The sequence below is a fragment of the Cetorhinus maximus genome, chromosome 4 (genome assembly GCF_964194155.1).
Source record: "Cetorhinus maximus chromosome 4, sCetMax3.hap1.1, whole genome shotgun sequence".
NCBI lineage: Eukaryota > Metazoa > Chordata > Chondrichthyes > Lamniformes > Cetorhinidae > Cetorhinus > Cetorhinus maximus.
Window position 1 is genome coordinate 21,003,692 of NC_135882.1, and position 22,719 is coordinate 21,026,410.

Below are 22,719 nucleotides of genomic sequence, written 5' to 3' on the forward strand. Positions count from 1 at the left end.
TCCCCACTACCCCTGACCAGAAAGCCCCTCAATCCTCCTTCCAGCTACTTACTTGAATGACAGGAACCTCCTTCAATCTGTTCCTCACTTGAAAACAGGGGTTGGGTCACCTCGGCCTCCCCATTGATGCCCAAAGCTCACAATTCAATTTTCAGGTGAAGCTGTTAATGGGCAAGCTGCAAGTCTGCTTGTTTACAGCAGGAGGCTGTTTAAATGTGCGAGTCAGAGTCCGACATCAGTTGCAGGACTTCAACTATACTTTTTATAAAGCATCATATGACCAACTTTTTGCCATTAGTGAGCATGTGGTCTTGGGAAGCTAAAACGGAAGAAACATCAAAGCAAAATTCATGGACTACATTTAAAGAATTAAAAATGGGCATGCAAAGGATATACAATCTTCCAAAATGTTTTTAGTTAGAACATTCAGAAATTTGCTAATGGAAAATTGTTAGGTCTCAAAGCGTTTAGATGATGAAGTAATTTGCTCCAGAGGTTTAGGTCTTTATGCTTCTAGGAACATGCATCTAGTTGACACGTGGCCTTCCAATTTTCCTTCACATAAGAAATGAAAAGAAGCTTCAGAAAATGAAAAAAGCCACGAGGCTCAACTAGGTTGTGTCTTTTTGGTGAATCACCCCACCTTCTCATCATATCGCCAGTCCTTTCTCTTTCCAGGAACATACTCAATTGTCTGTTAAACACATTGTTATAGTGTTTACTTCAACAGCTTTCCTTGGTAACTAACCATTTATGCCATTTCTCCTATGTTCCACCAATCTTCTCCCAGGTTATGGTAATAGGTCAGGAGAAACTCTGTAAATTGCAGCTGAATGAGAGCATTGTAGACTAAAAGCCTGATTTTATGCAAATATATAAAGGCTGTATTACCATCAGACCATCACATTGTAAAGGTGACTCTTCATTTTTGTTATCTGAGGAAAGTGCAAACAAACTGTTTAGGCAAAGTGGCGTAAAACTTGTGCAGGCCCAAGGACTGGCTGATTAAAAGCTATGTGTGTATGAAGTTTTTACTTGTCTTTTATTAACCAAACAAAAAAAAATGGTCTAAAACCTTTACACTAGTTAAATGCTATGGTCCTTACCTGTTGATACTGTCATTTGCGAGCTGGATCCGACTATCCACCTGAAGAACAGTTTTATAATCCACATAAGCCTGCCGATAACGCTCTAGGGATTCATAAGCCATGGCCCTTCGCAAGAGAGGTTTCACGGAAAATGGCTGCAGCTCCAAAGCCCTAGGGAAATAAAAGTCAAACTATTATATAGTATTCCCAGCACAGAAAAAAGCCAACAGATCCATGACAGTGTTTATGCCCTACATATCCCTCCTCGCATCCTTCTTCATCTGACCTCATCAACATATCCTTCTATTCATTTTCCCCCCATGTGTTCATCTAACTTCCCAACTTAAGGCATCAATTTTGGTCATCCCAACTGCTCTTGAGTTCCACGTTATAAAGCTTGCAGTGCTCTGGTGGGATTCGAACACTCATCTCTTCAGAAAGTGGAGCTTTAACCAGCACCTTAGGCGGTTTGGCTAGGCTATTACTCATGTTTTCTTTAAATTTTCAAATGTTATCAAATCACAATGGCTGGGACTTAACCTATTTGTCTCTTTTTCTTTCTATGTTCCTTTACTTGTCTTCCTTTTACTCTTAGTTATTTTCACTCCCTCCCAACTCCTGCCAAGAGAGCAGGAATTATTCCAGTGTGTTGGAGAGAGTACTTTTCAGTATTTTACAATGGGAGTAGGCTCCTGCACATTTTGATTGTGTTCACTGGGATTCAACATCAGGTCCCTAAATATGGAGACCTAATTGGCTAGGCAGCAATTGTGAAAGGAGGCAAGGGGTGGGGTACACACAAGATATTCAGAAGACTGGTGTGGTGCATTGCAAATTAGTGGAACTGAAGGTAGGACCATGTTTATAAGAATATTTTGTGATTTTCTTCTGTTCATGTTATGTAGTGATGAAGTTATCAATTTTATATCAGCAACAAATATTGGGTTGATGGAGGAACAGTGATGGCAGCTACATCTTGGAGGAGCATTTTTGCCAAAATATGACTGGGTGCAGTTATTTTTGATGTAATATGATTGGGATTCAGCACAAAACTGAATTGAGGAGATATTATACATCACAATGAACGTACATAAAATAATTGAAAAGGAAATAAAATAAAATAGTGTTAAGCACTTTGGGTCGGAACGAAAGTGGGAGACCAAAAAAATGCTGACATTAGCCTGTGTGCCAGCCTGACACCCCCGTTCCTGTCTCAGGAAATTCTCATGAGTGGCGGGGAGGATGGGGGAAGGTGGGCTAGCAAACTCACCCACAGCAATGATAGGGCCAATTAAGACACTTAAGGAGCTGATTAGGAGCTGGCCTTTGAATCTTTCCAATTTTCACAGGGGTGGGAGGCCTTCAGGAGCTGTCTAATACAGACCAGCTCAAGGGTGGCAAGAACAGGGTTGGCTGCATTTTGAATGGAGATCAACAACTTATAAGTGGCAGTGAAGAGGCTTAGCGGAGTGATGGGGTTCTACCCCATCACAGAAAAAGTCAAAAAAATTTTAACAAATTCTCAAGTTCCTAGTCCCGGGTTCCAGACCTCCATCTACCCTCCAAAATGTGAAAAGTCTGCACTTCCCATTTTTCCAAATTTAAAAGTCCAAATGCCAGCCACAGCTAAAGCAAGTCAGAATGTGGCCCACATTTCCAGTGATCTGCGTCTGTCCTTAACCTAACCCCAGGTGCTAATTTCCCAGCAAATTCGTCCCCAACCGAATTGGCACTTCCGAACATACTGATAATGCTAAAGTGAGACACAGTCCCGTGATCAAGTGAGTGTTCATGTTCAATGAGATTGAACAGATTGGCTGTAGGATTATGAATCTACGTACGCTGTGTCCTACGCTACGCTTGGTCCGAAGTCTGCAAATTTCTATCATTTTTCACATTAAATGTAGTAAAACAACAGTTTGTGTCTATTCAGGCAAGTAAAATGTCACGTATTTGAAGTAATAATCACTCACTTTGAAAGATATTTTCTCTAGGTCATTTATCAAAATAAACACAGTTTATGTTTAAATGAGTTTTAAACCAAGGTCAATGTTGCTGATAATGAATGTTATTCTGACATTTCCCTGAAGGTAACAACTCTGCTTTATCATTAATTTAAAAAAGCACTTCAACCTACAATAAGTATAATGTTCAATCACAGTCCTTTCTCCTAGTAAAAAGGAAAAAATAAACGGGCTCACATTTCTATTGGTAAAATAATGGCAGGTTTAATGGCACTTGTTATTAATGTGTAAAGTCTCTACACTGGGGTCCATCACCTATTATGCTCCTCAGGGCCCAAAATGCTTGTTCACAGACATGTTGATATGTTGAGTGCAACAATCTTAGGAAATAAGGCAGAGTATTAGCTTTGACTACAGCCTGTGTTTGTGCTGATGTCCCCGATGCTATGCTGGTCAATGCTCATGCTGCTTCAAATTCGAGCGAGGACTTCTCATCCCTTTCAAGGTACTGCACAAGGATCGGCAAAACCCAGAAACTTGTGGCAAAGAAGAAGTGATCTACAAATTGTGAATTGCCACAAGTTGCACAATGGTTTGCGCCACTCTTCAGTAAGCCGCGCAGTTTGTCCTCAATCTCCCTGAGAATTTCATCAAATTGTTGCATTTACATATTAATTGACAAGCAAATTCCCTGCAGAAAGTCACAAAGTTGTTTGTTACTAAACAGCAAAGTACCTTCTAATGAGATTATGTTCCTGTAATGCCATTCTCCGGACCCAAAAGGGACCAATTTAAATTGCGAAGCCTCATTTCTACTCATAACAAATTGTTGTAAAAGGTTTTTAAAATGTTAACTTTTTTCTTACTTCAACCTTTCTCTTTTTTTCTCTCAATCAAATTTTACTTTCCCTCTCTTTATTTCTCTTTTTGTACCCGATTTGACTATTTCATCCAGCTTAATTTACCACATTTCCTTCTTTGTTGTTCCTGTGTTTCTTTCTCAATCCTTAAATCTCACTGGCTAAGGATAATGGCTGTTGATCTGGTCATTCACCAAGGTCCATTTCAGCTTATACTCCAGCAATTTATGGGGCAAAAACCTTTCAAGTTGAAGCTTGAGGGAAAATGTCTAACTAATGGGGTATACCATGAAATGCCCCACTCCAAAGTTTCCAGGCCAACATTCTTAAAAATTTTAGATATCTGGGACTGAATTTTCCTCCTGGGTAGATGGCTGTTGGAGGCTGCACTGTTCTACAGAGGAAGTCCTGCCACTGTAACAAAGGAAAATCCTATGGTGCCACAGGAGGGCACTTGCTGTATCACCTCAAAAGAGCAGAGCTAGTGTTAAAGTTAGTGTGCTGTTATCCCAGTACCAGTCTATTTGTGGGTTGGTGGTACTGCAGTAAAAAGATTAGCATATTTACCAAGTCTTGCCCTTCCTGCATCACTGAAATATGGCAGGGCATTCACAGAGCCAACAGTCAAGACCTTACCAGTGGAGAGAGAGGGGGGGAAAGGGGAACATTTCTGAGATTTGGCAGTAGAGCTCCCAGCCAACTTTCCCTCCTGGCATCACCTGAAGACAAGTGGTTGGCTGGAGGAATATACAGAGGTCTGAGGTCACAGTTTCATTCACAGAATTGTTACAGCAATGAAGGAGGCCATTAGGCTCTGGCTCTCCAAATGAGCAATTCGCCTAGTGCCATTCCCTGCCTTCTCCCCGTAATCCTGCACGTTCTTCCTTTTCAGATATTAATCCAATTCCCTCTTGAATGCCTCAATTGAACCTGCCTCCACCACACTATCAGGCAATGCATTCCAGATCTTAACCACTTGCTGCATGAAAAAGTTTATCCTCATATCCCCATTGTTTCTTTTGCCAAGTACTTTAAATCTGTGTCCTCTTGTTCTCGATCCTTCCACCAATGAGGAGTTTCTCCCTATCTACTCTGTCCAGAGCCCTCATGAGTTTGAATACCTCTATCAAGTCTCCTCTCAGCCCTCTCTTTTCCAAGGAAACAGTCTCAACTTCTACAATTTATCCATGTAATTGAAGCTCCTCATCCCTGCAACCATTCTTGCGAATCTTTTCTGCTCTCTCTCGTGCCTTCATGGTGGTGCTCAGAATTGGATGTAATACTCCTGTTGAGGCTGAACCAATGTTCTATACAAGTTTAACATAACTTCTTTGCTCTTGTACCCTATACCCGTATTAATAAAGCCTAGGATGCTGTATACTTTATTAATCACTCTCTCAACTGTCCTGACACCTTCATTGACTTACACATATATACACCCAGGGTCTTTCCCTCCTGCACCCCCTTTAGAATTGTACCCTATATTTTATATTGTCTCTTCATGTTCTTCCTACTAAAATAATCATTTCACACTTCATCTGCCACTTATTTGCCCTATATCTATGTTCTTTTGAAGTTCTATGCCACCTTCTTCACAGTTCACAATGCTTCCAAGTTTCGTATCACCTGCAAATTTTGAAATTATGCCCTGTACATCAAGATCTAGATAATTAATATACATCAGGAAGAACAAGGGTCCTAACACTGACCCCTGGAGAACTCCACTACAAACCTTCCTCCAGTCTGAGAAATATTCATTCACCACTATTCTCTGTTTCCTGAGGTCCATGAAAATAATGATGTGTGATACTAAACCAAACAACAGGCTAACTGCTTTTAGTTTCAAGTCCACTTTATAAGAAAGATCTATCCAAAGAGGTTACTGCACTGTATCTTTCTGCACAATATACTGATCACTGCAAACCTGTCCTGTGCAGTGTCCAATGTTGCAGCTGCAGCAGATCAAGAATTGCTGTGTTAGTCAGATTTTTTTCTCCATTGCAGTGTGCTACCATAGCATTCTGTCCATAAGCAACCACTGCACTTCATTACTTTTCTTTTGAAACGAATTATTTCCATAAGCTGTTTTTTAAAATAAATCTGAATTTAAAACATCTTAAGATGTTTTCTGGGGCTATGTAGACTATGTGAACTGTGATAAGCTTCTCCAAAAACAAACATTCTGAAATTAAAGCCAATATAAAATATAAGCTTTTGTACCAGCCTCTTACTACAAACATAATTTCTTCTTTGTCTCCTGAAAATCCTTCACTGGGTAATACATTATGTTTAAACCCATGCCAGACTTTCAAAATCATTTTGTTTTAGAAAGCCGTTGTTTGCAAACAGTAAATCATGGTGCATAATACACATGGGACACAGATATGCATTCTACACGGCAGCAGACCTTGCAGCATAGCTTTCATTTTCGAGTACTGAAGCATCGGTTTTAAGTTAGAATTATGAAGATTTGAAACTAACATGGGTAGCCACAAATCTAAAACAACCTTAAGTTATATTTTGACCAACATATTGCAGTATCTGCACTTACCCATGCAATCTGAAAAGACAAAAAACAGTGTCATGCATCTAATGTAAGAACTTGCATTTATATAGCACTGCTAACATAAAGAAACAGCCCAAGGCAATTCATAAATAGGAAAAGGGAAGCCAAGAGACTAAGGGAAAGTTTAGGAGGGTTATCCAAAAACCTGGTCAAAGACATTGAGGGGTGGGGTGGGGGAGGTGGTAACAAGGGAAACTCTTTTCGAGTTACCAACAGTCACAGATTGCAACTTCTTTCGAGTACAATCACAGTTCTTGGTTTTCCAGGAGTGGGACATGAACCCACAACCCTCTGATTCAAAGGCGAGGGTGCTATGAACTGAGCCACAGCTGACACCTCAACAAGGGAAACTCTTTCGAGTTATCAACAGTCACAGATTGCAACTCTTTCGAGTACAATCACAGTTCTTGGTTTCCGGGAGTGGGACACGAACCCACAACCCTCTGATTCAAAGGCGAGGGTGCTATAAACTGAGCCACAGCTGACACCTCAACAAGGGAAACTCTTTCGAGTTACCAACAGTCACAGATTGCAACTTCTTTCGAGTACAATCACAGTTCTTGGTTTTCCAGGAGTGGGACATGAACCCACAACCCTCTGATTCAAAGGTGAGGGTGCTATGAACTGAGCCACAGCTGACACCTCAACAAGGGAAGGCAGACGTGTGTGTGCAGGGAGCTAATTCTTCCAAAATTGGTGCCAGGTCAGGATTCCAACATCATCCTGCCCTCTTCATGGTTTCTGCAGGTGGGGGTGGGGGTGGGATTTAAGGCAAGTGGGGAACACCCTTGGATTTGTGTGAAGTAATTAAGGTGGTTAACAAGCCAATTTAAGAACCATTTTAACACTCAATTCTGGATCTCCGAGCAACTTGCTAGGGTCAGCAAGGTGAGTGCAGAGCAGGAAAAGCTTCTTCAGTGAAACTGACAAGCTGGGAAGGTTTTCACCAGTGAAACTGAAGAGTTCTAAGCATGGCCAGGTGAGAGGCTGCTGTTCAAAGCACTTCTCTTAGAGACTGCTATTGCTACTTAACAGGTGATTGTCAACTTTTTGGAAGGCATTTCACCTGTCTAGCATTTCACTCACCTTCAGCTGCACTTCCCTGCTGCTCGCCTTCACCACAGGTGATAGCAGCTTATGTAGCTGGGCCTTGCATCTCTGCTTCTGCTCTTCCTCCTCATTAGAGATGCAAGGCCTAGCTACATAAGCTGCTGTCAGCTGTGTTGAAGAGCAGAAGCAAAACCATCAGCATCAACACAAGCAGCAGCATTATCTGCCTTCTCCTCAGCCGCATGTCCCTCTACTGGGAGGGAATAGACTTTGAGATCCAGCTAGAAAGAGGCAGGACCCCCCCCCCCACCAGTGTCTCAGAAGGCTTAGGCCCTCCTGAGATCCCAAATCCTCTTGGTGCATTGTCTTTGGACTAGAGCAATCACACTCTCTATTCACTTCCTCGTCCACTTCCCTCCACATCTGCTTGGCTGGAGCGATTGTCCTCTTCCCTCTGCCCTAGGGAGAGCTCACCTCAATACAGCTCGAGATTCCACAGCAGGGCCTTCAAATAAGATTGGGAGACTTGGGGAGCAGCTTTCCCAGGAATCTTCTCCATTTCTATGGGTGCTGCAGCCTCAAAAATCCATGTGTAGGTAAGCCATTGTAACACAAGTCATAGTTCTTTTACTTCACAAAATGGATGCGACCGCAAGCAGGCATTAGGTGTCCTATTTGCATATGCAAAAGTCCTAACTCTTGCTTCAGGAATGGGTGAAGGACACCTCTTGTTTATTTTTATCCAATTTCACAGCTGATCCACTTCCACTCAGAAGTGCACACACTCTTTCTACTTCCTATTTTGGAGCCTAAGTAGGTTGTGCAGCACCTGAAAAACAGTGCTGTGTGACTCAATTTCATGGCCAATGTGTTGGGAGGCAGTGAGACAGTGTAAGTCAACTATAAGAGGGGATGGACAAATAGGACAGTAGGAAGAATATTATATAAGTTGAGGTTCATGAAGGATGGAAGATGGGACAGTAGCAAGTCAAGCATTAGAATAGGCAAGTCTGGAGGTGACAAGCTGGCTTTTAACAAAATGTATCTAGATCCTAGGTACTTTTGTTCATTATTCCCAGCGATTCCCCCTTTAATTTGGATTCCCATCTGTGATTCTTATGTCCAAAGTAAACTACACCTATCAGCATTTAGTCAACTTGCCAAATTTATCTATCTTCTTCTAAAATTTTCTGTCCCTTTCTTCATATTCCCTGAAAAACCAAAATAAAAGGTCATTTATGTATATGGTGAATTTCTGGTTCCACAGCACAACCCCTGAGGAACATCAGCAATTCACCAGATACATAAATGACCTGATTTTTGGTTTTGAAGAAACTATGAAGAAGGGGGCAGAAAAATCAAATCTATCAACTGCCTTCATGACTATCAAACAGTTAGTTAGACATAATCTACCTTTCAAAAAATCATGCTGCCTCTCATGATCTTAAACTTTACCAAGTGCTCACTTTCTCTGTTGCTGACGATGGATTCCTGAAATGTTCCCACTAGTGGCATTAAACTCATTAACGTATTAGTTACTTGATTTATGTCATAGGCCCAACCATCTTCAGCTCCTTCATCAATGACCTTCCTTCCATCATAAGGTTAGAAGTAGGACGTTCACTGATGATTGCATAATGTACGGCACCATTCGTGACTCCTCAGACACTGAAGCAGTCCATGTCCAAATGCAGCAGGACCTGGACAATATCCAGGCTTGGGCTGACAAGTGACAAGTTACGTTCGTGCCTCGCAAGTGCCAGGCAGTGACCATCTCCAACAAGAGATAATCTAGCCATCAGCCCTTGACATTCAATGGCATTGCCATTGCTGAATCCCCCAAAATCAACATCCTGGGGGCTACCATTAACCAAAAACTAAACTGGACTAATCATATAAATACTGTGGCTACAAGAGCAGGTCAGAGGCTGGGAATCCTGCGGTGGGTAACTTAACTCCTGATTCCCCAAAAGCCTGTTCACCATCTACAAGGCACAAGTGAGGAGTGTGATGGAATACTCTCCACTTGCCTGGGTGGGTGCAGCTCCAACAACGCTCAAGAAGCTTGACCCCATCCAGAACAAAACAGCTGCTTGATTGGCACCTCTTCCACAAACATTCACTCCCTCCACCACTGATGCACAGTGGCAGTAGTGTGTACCATCTACAAGATGCACTGCAGAAACACACCAAGGCTCCTTAGACAGCACATTCCAAACCCACGACCACCACCATCTAGAAGGACAAGGGCAGCAGACACATGGGAATACCACCACCTGGAAGTTCCCCTCCAAGCCACTCGCAATCCGGTCTTGGAAATATATCACCGTTCCTTCACTGTTGGTGGGTCAAAATTCTGGAACTCCCTTCCTAACAGCACTGTGGGTGTACCTACACCACATGGACTGCAGCACTTCAAGAAGGCAGCTCACCACCACCTTCTCAAGAGCAATGAGGGATGGGAAATAAATGCTGGCCTAGCTAGTGACGCCCACGTCCCATGAATGAATAATTTTTTTTAAAAATGAAGGCTGGCCAGGACAGTCTAGAGGTAATATAGAGATAATAAAGAAATGGGTGAAGGTTTCAGCAGCAGATGAATTGAGGCAGAGGTGAAATTGAACAATGTTATGGAGGTCAAAGTAGCTGATCTTGGTGTTGGAGTGGACATGTGGTCAGAAACTCAGCTCGGTGTGAAATACGACAATATTGCCAAAAATCAGATTCAGTCTCAAACAGTTTGATTCTGCAATTCCTTCTTGCTTTATGGATAAAGATGCAACATTTTCTACTTCAAATTCTCAGATCGTGTCAACAAAGCTGGCAAGCTTTGGAAAATTAATAGCTCATGCACATCCAAAATTCTCTCCCTTTTTTTATTGAAAGAAGGCAGGCTTATATGAGGGTGTTTTTGATCATTATGTGTGCTTTAGTTCTGTGGTTAGAGCTTATTGGTTATCTGTTAAAATGGCATGTAATGGACAAAACGCCTGACTCAGCAGCATATAAACAGCAGTAACATTGTTATGAATACGGAAGCTGTCATTGTGATCAGCTCAATAAATTGGAATAACCTCTCCAAGTCAGCAGAAGAAACCCCAACCAGTAACAAGCAGCTCCAATAGGGCCCTTTAGGGCAAAGGGCAAGCAGGATCTAACCATGTTCTGGATGGGTAACAGGTGTTTAAGTCAACATTCTCAACCATCATACTAAAATATGATTTGTCTGATAAATTACTGGCAGAGTTCCAAACTTTAGAGCAATTGAAAGACTATTAAATTAATTATTGAATAGTGATAGATGTTTGTTAAAAAGATATACATGCAAAGTACATTTACCTGTATTGTCTGCAAGGCGTTATCTATTAAATTTAGTGCACATGGCCGAAATAATGTTGTAGCTGCATTTTGGGTTGTCTGAAATTTTTATTGGGCAATGCTGAGCTAAATCACTGCTTCATTGAGCCTCTAACTTAAGAAACATTTATCCAAGTTTAAACAGTTTCAACACTACTTTAAATTTCCACTTGTCATGCTATGCATAACTCACCGAATAAAAATGCAGAAAGGTGAACTACTCCCGGTGAGTCACACTGTTGATGCTGCTGGCTCTGGGGACAAATTATTTTTCAATTTTACAAGCTACTGCTTCCATTGCAGAGCTTTGTGCAAGGCGAGCACATATGGGAAACTTGTGTATGGAGCTCACTGCACATAAAGTACAGTCTGTAAGATTTCCTGTCCATTCATTTTAAAATTAAATATAATTTACCCCTATGAATGAACCTAATCCCTGAAAACCATCATTTTGCTGGAGTACACCAACATAATGTGCCATGTAATTTTTACATCTGGCACATTACTATACTAAGTTGAAAACATGATTCAATCCATGACAAAAGTCACCATAAACAACATTATGCTCACCTAGTACAATCCTTAATGCACTCAGTGCAATTTCCATCCTTCAGGTAGCATGCTGCTCGATTTGAGTGCAAGACGCTCAGTTCCGCTGGGCAGTCCACCCCTTTTAAGAAAAAGTAACATGAAACAGCATTTATTTATTATCTTACTTCTTCTTGAAGGTTTGTTGGGGTATGATTCCATGTGCATGTCAGTAAGCTATTTCACAGTGAGAGCCATTTTACATGAGTCTGCTCTCTCCCAATTTCTAATCTGTGAACTTTCAGCAGAAGACAACTGGTAGGGGAATGGGAGTTGGGATCCTGCTAGACGTCATCTATAGCACTCACTGTAGTGTGGCACAACATTGACACGAGATTGAACCTGGGACATCCTTGGTTTGTATGGCAGTTGTTACAATTATGAGGCTTAAGAATTTTTAGTTTGGGACTGTAGATTTAAATTTAGGGTAAAGGAAGGTATCATGTGACCTGTTCTGCCATCTGCCTGACAGTAAGCCTGGGTGGTTTGATTGTTAGAGATCAAAGGAAGGCTTATATTGTTTTACTGAGAAGGTGCAAGCATTTACAATTGGGAAAAATGTCAACAGTCTCTGAGTTTGCAATGAGTAGCCTCTGAATCTCCCAAAATCCCAAAAGGGTGTTACAGGTATCAAATGATAAACAGCCGGGAATGAACAATCCATTAACTTTTAAGATGAAAGGGGAGTTGTGGTTAAAAATAGCTAATTAGCATTTCTACCTTAATGCAAGGTTAATATGTTTCACATTGCCATGGGGAAGAGGGTAGAGGAAACCATTTTTGAGATTAGGTTACAGGCTTCCCCACAAATCAATGAATATCCGCAGACAGTAGAGGTTGTTTGAGATCAGCAGAGAGAAGAGGCTGCTTGGCTTTGCAAGCTGCCAGTCGGATGTGTGAGGGAGACAGTCTCTGGTCGAAGAGACGCATCATGCAGCTTTCTACGGATTCCGGGACATTTGTTCTGGCATGGCCGGGGGAAGACGAATCATCAGAATAGGCTTTACCGCTTATGGTGGATTTAAGGAACTCTACAAAAACTGAGAAAAGTGCCTGGAGATGGTCATTCAAAGTTACTTATCAGCAAAACAGGGATATGGGTATGCATTAGAAGCTGACTGTAATTCCACGGAGAGTGCGATGTGTGATAAGAATAAAAGGGGAATGTTTCTCTCTATAGTTTGAAGTATAAGTTGCCTATGAAAAGAAAATAGTGTTTAGTCAATAATGTTTTTAGTCATTTATTACAGTAAAAGTTTTAGAACGTGAAATCACGACGTGTCATTCTTTCAGCTATTATCTGGGAGTTCGAATTTCTTTTTAAAGATCTCTATGGAGATTGTAATAGTATATTTAGGAATTGAGTCACTTGGGGGATGATGTGGTAGGGAAAGGCAATTCACGATCACTCAGTCCATGGTTTACCAAAACAATATGAGAGGGAGAGAAAATAAACTAAAATATTATATTTAAAGTTATCTCATCCTGTTCTTTAGATGTCCCTTGCACCTTTGAGAAAGGTAATAGGCAATCTATTTCCTATCCCCCTTTCAACACTACTGCAGAACCATTAGGTGTGACAGGCATTACCAGTGTGCCAAAAAGTAACTCCCCTTCTAATGTTCCCTCCATTCTACTCATTGTTAAACTTTAGACTTTTCAGCTGATCTCAGAAATTCATTGTAGGTGGTGTGTTGTGGGGGGGGTGACGGGGTAGGTGAAATCTTGTTGACAATGCATGACATAGCAGATTAGTAAACCAATGAGCTGGCTATGTTCAATATAGATTTGTAATTCTCTTGCACAAACATGTCATTTGCAGTTTGAACAAGCATGCTATCAACTTCTCCACTCCCTCCCCACCGACAATTTCTCTCCTCTTTTCTTTGAAGCTGTGATTCATGGTTCCATTACTATTGGCTGCCCTGTTCCCACCCACCATCCCCAACCAAGTGTCCATTCTTAATAATGAGTGTTTGTTGTTCTACCATGCAGGGTGTCCTACCTTGATATTACATTCAGGTACACAGACTTTTCAACAAAGTGGTCACTGATTGGTTGGTGATTAGGAGCAAGAGCTGCAGATATTGCTTGCTTACTTCGACTTTTTAACCCAGAGATGCTGTGGTCAATCCGTGCCCTACCTGAGAGCAACTAACTCATTACAGACCAGAGATTATACTTGGGACCATACTTTTCAGATTTTAATTGATTTTGTGTCTTTTAAAACTGATTTGTTGCACTACATACCTATTTGTACATCTAAACACCTGGAACAAAAGCCCCTACTGTCACATGTGTTTTACAGCAATTTGATTTCACTGTACTTTGCAGCCGATGTGCTGCTTTTTCCATAGTTTACAAAGGACATGTCATGGTTAGCAATGAGACACAATAACTATTTCTACAAGTGAATTATGATTTGCCTTAAGAGTAACTATATTGACTATACCTCTCAATAGCACCTTTATTCTATTTGCACCACATTTATAAAGTAGAATTTGAGAACAGATTAACGTTTTTATAACACTATAAACATGGCGACATTTTAGCCCCAGAGTTCCTGTATCACATTCTCATACAGAGGGTTGATGCACATGTAAATACATACAGTGTACAGTAGTCAATGTGTCAGAAGGCCACTGCCTTACCTGATTCAACGAACTCAGTAATGGCTTTTGTGTATTTGATCTCTGCATCTCCAAACTGTCCATTCTTGAACAGTTCATTTCCTTCACTCTTAAGCTTTGCCACAGCAGGAGGCAGGGCCCATGTGTTGTTCTTTCCTTTCTCTGTCTCTGAACTTGACCCAGGTGGAAACATCTGACTGGAGTCAATTCTCGGGGGATCTTGACTTTTACTTGCCACGGGAATTGTAACATTCTTGACATTTTCACCTTTGGTTTCACGCCCACATTTACTTGGTTCAGTTTCCTTCAGTGATATTGAATTACCGTCACTGTCTTTCTCAGTGTTTTTCCGTGCTGCAGCACTGCCAGTATCCTTCCCTTTATTCCGGTTCTTTTCATTAGTCTGACTTTCTCGTTTTTGTGAACACTTTTTCTGTGCATTCCCCATTACAGTCTTTCCTTTTGATCTCCTTCCACCCACCGGCTTACTAGAATCTGTAAGGAAGTCCACATATTACAGGCTAAATTGCATCAGTGGAAAGAACTACTGCAGTCTAAGAAGTGGGGGGGATAAGGAAATTACATTAAAAGCTTAGTGTGGCAACCACATAACATTCCATAATGAAAACAAGAGCAGAACTACGAAAACTTCAGCAGCATTTGCAATCAGTTAATCTGTGACAGGAGGTAATGAATAGAGTCGTATTTCATTAAATAGTAAAGCAGTGCTTCCCCCTTTGTCAGCACAAGCAGAGAGCAATTTGATTTACAAATAGTGAGTCAACTGAACATATTAGAAAAAAAGCTTCAAGTTAACCCTAAGAAGAGTAAAGTGATTTAGCAACCTCTGCAAGATCTTTGGCCTGTACATTATTTAGTATCATTAACCCTTTTGGTTACTAAAAAGCTCTCTCTTCTCTATAACATCTGCAAAAAAAAAAAAATTTCAATTTAGAATCATAAGACAGAACATTTCACTGAGTGGGCAGAGGCGTACCCAACCCGCTCGAGCATAAAATAGCACCTGATGACATTGGGTGAGCGTCCCGATGTCATCACGCACTCGCGCAATATTTTGGTCAGCGGACGCGTGGAGTCGGAACCGTGCCCGCCATCAATTATGTGGCCAGTTAAGGCCATCAAAAAAGCAATTAAGTTAGATTTTACATTGCCCATGTGATTTCGCGCTTGTTGCACAGGCAAAACGGGCAGGTGGGCGGCCGACAAATTGCTAAACCTCATTCAAGGGCAGGATAAAAAAGGTCAGCAGCACTGCCAGTGTGAGTAGTGAGGAGTTTTGAGGATAGTTTGCTGCTGGCTGCTTATTGGTACTTAGCAGCTTCATCTCTGTTCGGGGCCTCATTCTTAGCATTTCCAGGCTTCATTTCAGGACTTATTGGTGTCTCAAAGGCCCCCTGAGGATTCAGACCGTGTGGACCCTTCCAGGTATCAGACAGCCTTCCATTACCCTGGTAATGGGGATTGTGGTCTCTGCTGGTGGCACCTCCACTAAGGAGAAAGAGAGGGGCAGAAGGGAGGGGAGGCCAGGTATCCCAATGCAGCTTCCAGGGGACGGAACTGTGGGAGGAGGGGCACAGGCCCAAGAGGCACAGGGCCAGCAGGAGGTCCAAGACGGAAGGGGCTGCAGAAGACGCCACTACCCTGCTGCCAGGGTTTACAGGCGGTGTTGCAGCTACCTCGATACGTCCGAGGTGCAATGCCGAAGGAGACTCCGCCTCTCAAAGGAGACCGCGTCCTCCATTTGTCAGATGATTGGGCCTGAGATCAGCTCCAACTGTCTGGGTGGACACCCCATGCCAGTGGCTCTGAAGGTCACACTAGCCCTCAACTTCTATGCCTCCGGCTCTTTCCAGGGGTCAGTGGGGGATCTGTGTCCACAGTTGCATGAAGCTCTGTTCATGCAGGTACTGACATTTATTCTTTACCGTATGGATGAGGCCAGCCAGGCTGAGCGAGCCAGAGACTTTGTGGTGATTGCTGGGTTCCTCTGCATCCAGGGTGCCATCGACTGCACACATGTGGCCATCAAGGTGCATAGCGGGTCAGCCAGGTGCCTTTGTCAACAGGAAGAGATTCCACTCCATGAACATGCACATAGTGAGTGACCACTGGACGCAGACTTTGCAAGTGTGTGCAAGGTACCCTGGCAGCTCCCATGACACTTACATCCTCAGACACTCCCAGGTGCCAAGGCTCTTCAGTGCTCCAGCCCGACTGGGTGGATGGCTGCTGGGTGACAAGGGCTATCCGTTGAAAAGGTGGCTTATGACGCCTCCCCACCACCCAAGAACAGAGGCAGAGCAGCGTTACAATATATGAGTCATCCCTCCACAAGGGTGGAGGTAGAGGGGACCATAGATCTTCAAGATGCGCTTCCAATGCCTGGACCATTCAGGGGGTGCACTACATTACTCCCCAGAATGGGTGTCACTGACAGTGGTTGAATGCTGCGCTCTCCACAATCTGGCACTGGCAAGAAGGGACCCACTGGAGGAAGAGGATCTTGAGGCAGCTGCACAAGCCACAGATGATGAATCCAGTAGTGAGTCAGAAGAGGAGCACAGTGAGGAGAATGCTGAAGGCATTCGTGGAGGCAGACCTCAATAACCTCCAGGGAGGCAGGGACACCAGGGATGCCTTGGTCCAACGCTCCTTCAGCTAGGCTGCCAAAGATCTGCTTCCACCTCACGCCAGGGCTGCCGCCTCCATCCTGGATGTCTGAAATGACCCTTTCATTTGCACCCAAAGTCCATTCAATACCTGTGCAATAAATTATCCAGGCACTCAAGTCCAGCATTATATACTGGTGTACCCTGCACCAGAAATAAAAGGTGAAGCATAATCAGGTCATCAGAGCCAAAGCAAATTCAATGTTATTGCTACATTGAATGCATAATGACATTACCATTACAGGTGTTGATATCCACACCAGCAGACATATAAACCAAAGATAAATGAACAGAAAATTACCAGTGAACAGTCCCTCTTGCGCTCATGGTGCCTTTAACTTACGTTTCCGAGTGCTGCATCTTGGTGCCCCCCCGTTGCTGGCACCTGCATTGGAGATGGTCCGCTGACCCTGCTGTCTTGTTGGCCTTGATGACCCTGGCGGTCATCCTCTGGCCAGTGGAGCCTGTGCTAGCCCTGCCTGAGAGGGAGCAGCCAGGGCCACAGCTGGCATCTCCCCTGTCATTGCAGCCACATCAGATGCCACGGTCACTGGCGGAGGAGCTGCTACTGTCATCCAGAGCGCCCTGAAAGGAGCCCGCAGAGACGACAGGCAGCTCGTGCAGCTACGTGAGGTCGTTCTGGACCTCCCTGCTCACCATTGATGCATGGGCACCTAGCTGGGAAACTGGGTGCCTCATCCATCTCCCACACTGGCACTAACCAACTGAAGTCATTGCCTGTGTGAGGGCGTGCAGGTCCAAGCACAACTCCAGGAACCCCTGATTCTGTCTGTAGAGCTGCCTCTCCGTAGAGTTGCCACTCTCTCAATGGAGGAGGCAATGCACCTCGGCCATGAGGGTCAATGCAATGCTGATGCTCCGCATGGGCTCCTCTACAACGAAGACCATGGCACGCAGACCTTCATGGACCTCTGCCAGATCCTCCTGCACATACCGCTAGACGTCCAGCATCTGCCGCCTAATGGATGACTACAGAGGCTCATCATCTGCCTTTGACCCAGCATCGTCCTGGTCCCCAGCAGTCCTCTGACTGCCAGCGCCCTGGACACTCTCTGCCTCCGCCTGCATCTCAAGCGAATGTGAAGTGCCCTCACCAATATGCACAGACATTCTAGCCACCAATCTAATGTCTACCGAGGTGCTGGTGCCTGGTTCAGACAGCGGGTGTGACGCAGGTGCAAATGAAGCCCGGCGGTCCTCCGGTGTCAGGGGTGGCCCTTTGGGGTCTAGAAAGCGAGTGCGAGCTGGCAATTCTAAGGGAAAACAAGGACATGTCCTTAGTTAAAGTCATCACACTGTCACTCTGCATGCCAGGCACCCTGGTGAGACAATGAAGATCTGCATCATGGTGCCATGGCTTGTCTTCTCCTGAAAGGATAGGAGCATTGACTAGTCCACTCTCTACCTCAGCGTCATTGCAGCCTGGCCAACCCCAGATGAGGAACACCTCACTGGGCACATCCGAGTCGTGGCTCTCAAGCCACAAGGCACTCAGTCCAAGCAGCCAGGGCTCACCCGCTTGGCCAGCTCCTGCATCATTGACAGTTGGCACTCAGACTCTAACACCCCTGAGGTCCACAGTGGGGGATGGCCACACCTCAATACTTCTGCACAGACCCATGCCAACATGGTACTCACCCTTCCTGAGTGCCAGTCATTGAACCTCTTACGGCACTGCACCCATGTGCGCCACACCACATCATGGCTGCTAACCAGCACTGCAACCTCCTTCCATGCCCTCTTTGTGAGGTGTGGTGGCCTCCTCCCATCTCCTGGCAGCCATCTCTTCCAGAAGGACCACGAGGCACTCATCCGAAAAGCGGGGGGCCGAGTGCCCACCTGACCAGCCCTCCCGCCTGTCGTGTCCAGCCTCACTCGCCTCCATAAAGTGAATATTGACAACGCAGCGGAGACATTCTTTCATGGCAGCCTTCAAGGGGCTGCCTGTGCTGTTTTAAAACCAGCCGCCGGGTTGCCATTGCACCCGGCGGCCAATAGGCACACATCCCCGCCTGCCCCTTCCCGACCACTGGGGAGCCGCGTTTCATGCTGGGTGGGCCTTAATTGGCCCGCCAGTATGAAATTACAGTCTTGGGACGATTGTGGGCGGCGGCCCATTTCCCAGTCGATCCTGGGCCCGCCGATCACGCCTTTAAATTCTGCCCATAGAGTTATTACGGCACAGAACGAGGCCATTCAGCCCATCAAGTCCAGAATGCCGCTGACGTGCCAACTCACAAATTTATCACAAGACCTGTGATTTATTAGCGAAAATTAAGTTCCTTTCCCAATCTCATGAGAGGGCTATGAAATCTCATTTGAAAAATGCATTCCAAAACCGGAATGATTTTTCGTAGCAAAGCTCGCCAACTGTCAACGAGAACACAGTCCTGTAATAAAGTTAATCTCCATCCTCATCCCATCCCTCAACTTGTCCCTCTCTTAACTCCCTCATTAGTGCTCAAGTGCTGCTCATCCCTTCCTCCCTAGAAGGCCCAACTCCACAAAATATTTGAATCATGCTCGTGTGTGAAAATGTTTCCGACTCTGCTCTCTCTCAGTGCTTAAAGGATACAAGGTAGTCAGTTATCTGACAGTAAATCACCGATTTCCGGCTTTCTATCCTCTGTGTCCTCGCTCCCTGTGTTTCTGTGTATGCATCTCTCTCAACCTCTATCGTTCTCTTTCTGCCTCTCTGTGCCTGACTGCCTCATTCTGTCTTTGGCCTAGATTTTTGCAGAGCCATGGTGACTCAGGGACATTTAAAAATAGGAAACGGACCTGGATCTGAAAGTTCTTTTCCCATTTATAACAGATCCTACTTTTGATGGTAAGGGAAAGAGGACAGGGCGTGACTCCGTGATGAGGGAAGTCTGAACTCAGCAGGACAATATGAATTCAATGCATAGTTCAAACAAGCCCCATTTTCGCTGGAGCAACTCCCACCGTGAGAGGGTTACACATTTTTATAATAGATATAAATGCTTGTGAAGAGCAGAAAGATCTGTAGAACTGTCGAGTTGTCAAGTTATTTAAACAGCCTGAACTTTAAAAAAATGACAGAACTAGCCTGCCTGAGTCTGCAAGTTGAAAAAAAGTGCGCTACCTGTTTCAATAGCTATTTGTTGACATAACCCTACATACTATCATTATAGCATTATGATTGCTTTGCCGCTTTCCACAACCTATCATATCACAGTGGGGGGGCTGTAAATTGAGAGTTTGATTGATCAAAGAGATGATCAAAGGATTAACTGCCTTTAATGTGGGGTTATGAATACAAATGTTTCTTTTTATAAGGAATAAATACTTGAGGGAATTTAAATGTATTGAATGTATATGAATTAAAGTTTTTTTAATACATCAAAGTCTGTAATAGATATTTAGAATTTATTTTATTTCATCTCAGCTTGACTCCTAAGGTCTGCCCATGGGGGACACTGGGTGAGTTGGCTTGAAGGGCAAAGGGTGGTGGGTTTTTTATTCACTTAAGGGATGTGGGCATCCACTGGCTAGGCCAACATTTATTACCCATCCCTTTTTTTCACTCATTCATGGGATGTGGGTGTCGCTCACTAGGCCAGCATTTATAGCCCATCCCTAACTGCCCTTGTTCAAAGGGCATTTTAAGAGTCAACCACATTGCTGTGGGTCTGGAGTCACATGTAGGCCAAGCCAGGTACGGACAGCTGATTTCCTTCCCTAAAAGGGCATTTGTGAACCAGATGGGTTTTTACAACAATCGGCAATGGTTTCATGGTCATCATAAGACTCGCTGCAGAATCCCCAGCCTCTGACCTGCTCTTGTAGACACAATATCTATATGGCTGGTCCAGTTCAGTTTCTGGTTAATGGTAACTCCCAGGATGTTGATAATGTGGGATTCAGTGATAGTAATGCCATTGAATGTCAAGGGGAGATGGTTAGATTCTCTCTTGTTGGAGATGGTCATTGCCTGGCACATGCATGACGCAAATGTTACTTGCCACTTATCAGCCAAAATCTGAATATTGTCCAGGTCTTGCTGCACATGGGCAGTGACTGCTTCATTTCACTTTGCACTTCCCTCAATTTAGTCTACTGCATTCGCTACTCCCAATACTGTTTCCTCTACAATGGAGAGACCAAACGCAGACCGGGTGACCGCTTTGCGGAACACCTTCGGTCTGTCCAGAAGCATGACTCAGACCTCCCTGTCGCTGCCATTTCAACACACCACCCTGCTCTCATGCCCACATGTCCGTCCTTTGGCCTGCCGCAATGTTCCAGTGAAGCTCAACGCAAACTGGAGGAACAGCACCTCATCTTCCGACTAGGCACTTTACAGCCTTCTGGACTGAATATTGAGTTCAACAATTTTAGATCATGAACTCTCTCCTCCGTCCCCACCCCCTTTCCGATCCCCCTTTTTTCCAATAATTTATATAGATTTTTCTTTTCCCACCTATTTCCATTATTTTTAAATGTATTTCCATCCATTGTTTTATCTCTACCTTTTAGCCTATTTCGATCCCTTCACCCCACCCCACCCCCACTAGGGCTATCTGTACCTTGCTTGTCCTGCTTTCTACCCTTAATGTCACCTATTAGCACATTCCTTAGATAATATCACCACCTTCAACACCTCTTTGTCCTTTTGTCTATGACATCTTTTGGTTATCTCCACTATCACTGGCCCTCTATCCAGCTCTACTTGTCCCACCCCCCCTTTAAACTAGCTTATATTTCGCCTCTTCTCTATTTTTCCTTAGCTCTGTTGAAGAGTTACACGGACTCGAAACGTTAACTGTGTTCCTCTCCGCAGATGCTGTCAGACCTGCTGAGTTTTTCCAGGTATTTTCATTTTTGTTTTGGATTTCCAGCATCCGCAGTTTTTTGCTTTTATCTCAGTATCTGAGGAGTTGCAAATGGTGAACATTGTACAATCATCAGCAAACTTCCCTACTTCTGATTTTATGATGGAGCAATAGGCATTGATGAAGCAAATGGTTGAAAACGGTTGGGCCTAGGACAATACCCTGAGGAACTCCTGCAGCAATGTCCCAGGACTGAGATGATTGACCTCCAACAACTACAACCATCTTCCTTTGTACTAGGTATGACTCCAATCATTGGAGAGCTTTGCCCTTGATTCCCATCGACTTCCATTTTGGCCAGGGCTCCTTGATGCCACACTCAGTCAAATGCTGCCTTGTTGTCAAGGGCAGTCACTCTCACTTCCATATTTGGAGCAAAGCTGCAATGAGGACAGAAGCTGAGTGACCTGGGTGGTACCCAAAATGAGTGTCAGTGAGCAGGTTATTGCTGAGCAAGTGTCACTTCATAGCACTGACAATGACTCCTTCCATCACTTTGCTGATGATCAAGAGTAGACTGATGAGGCGGTAATCGGGTGGGTTGGATTTGTCCTGATTTTAGTTGGCAATTTTCCACATTGCTGGGTAAATGCCAGTGTTGTAACTGTACTGGAACAGCCTGGCTACAGGCACGGCTAGTTCTGGGGCACAAGTCTTCAGTACTGTTGCCAGAATGTTGACAGGGCTCATAGCCTTTGCAGTATCCAGTGTCTTTAGCCGTATCTTGATATCACATGGATTGAATCCGAATTGGCTGAAGGCTGGCATCTGTGATGCTAAGGACCTAAGGGGGAGGCCGAGATGGATCATCTACTCAGCCCTTCTGGCTGAAGACAGTTCCACATTATCTTTTGTGCTTAGCTCCCCCATCATTGATGATGGGAATATTTGTGGAGCCTCCTCCTCCAGTTAGTTGCTTAATTGTCCACCACCATTCACGGCTGTATGTGGCGGGACTTCAGAACTTAGATCTGATCCATTGGCTATGGAATTACTTAGCTGTCTATTGCATGCTGCTTCTGCTGTTTGGCATACAAGTAATCTTGTGT

General features: G+C 44.0%; 1 protein-coding gene across 5 annotated transcripts in view; it reads right to left on the reverse strand.

Annotated features, from left to right (window-relative positions):
• Positions 1-22,719, reverse strand: part of LOC144679535 (sperm-associated antigen 1-like) — a 503,898-nt gene that overhangs the window by 438,260 nt on the left and 42,919 nt on the right. For all 5 annotated transcript variants that reach the window (XR_013576361.1, XR_013576360.1, XR_013576363.1 and 2 more), the window contains exons 11-13: positions 14,125-14,598; positions 11,456-11,555; positions 1,107-1,259 (exon numbers count right to left, since the gene is read on the reverse strand). Coding sequence is in view for 1 of the 5 variants with exons in the window: in XM_078540025.1 (XP_078396151.1) it covers positions 1,107-1,259; positions 11,456-11,555; positions 14,125-14,598 (727 nt within the window). In the remaining 4 variants the exon portion in view is untranslated. The remainder of the gene's footprint in view (positions 1-1,106; positions 1,260-11,455; positions 11,556-14,124; positions 14,599-22,719) is intronic.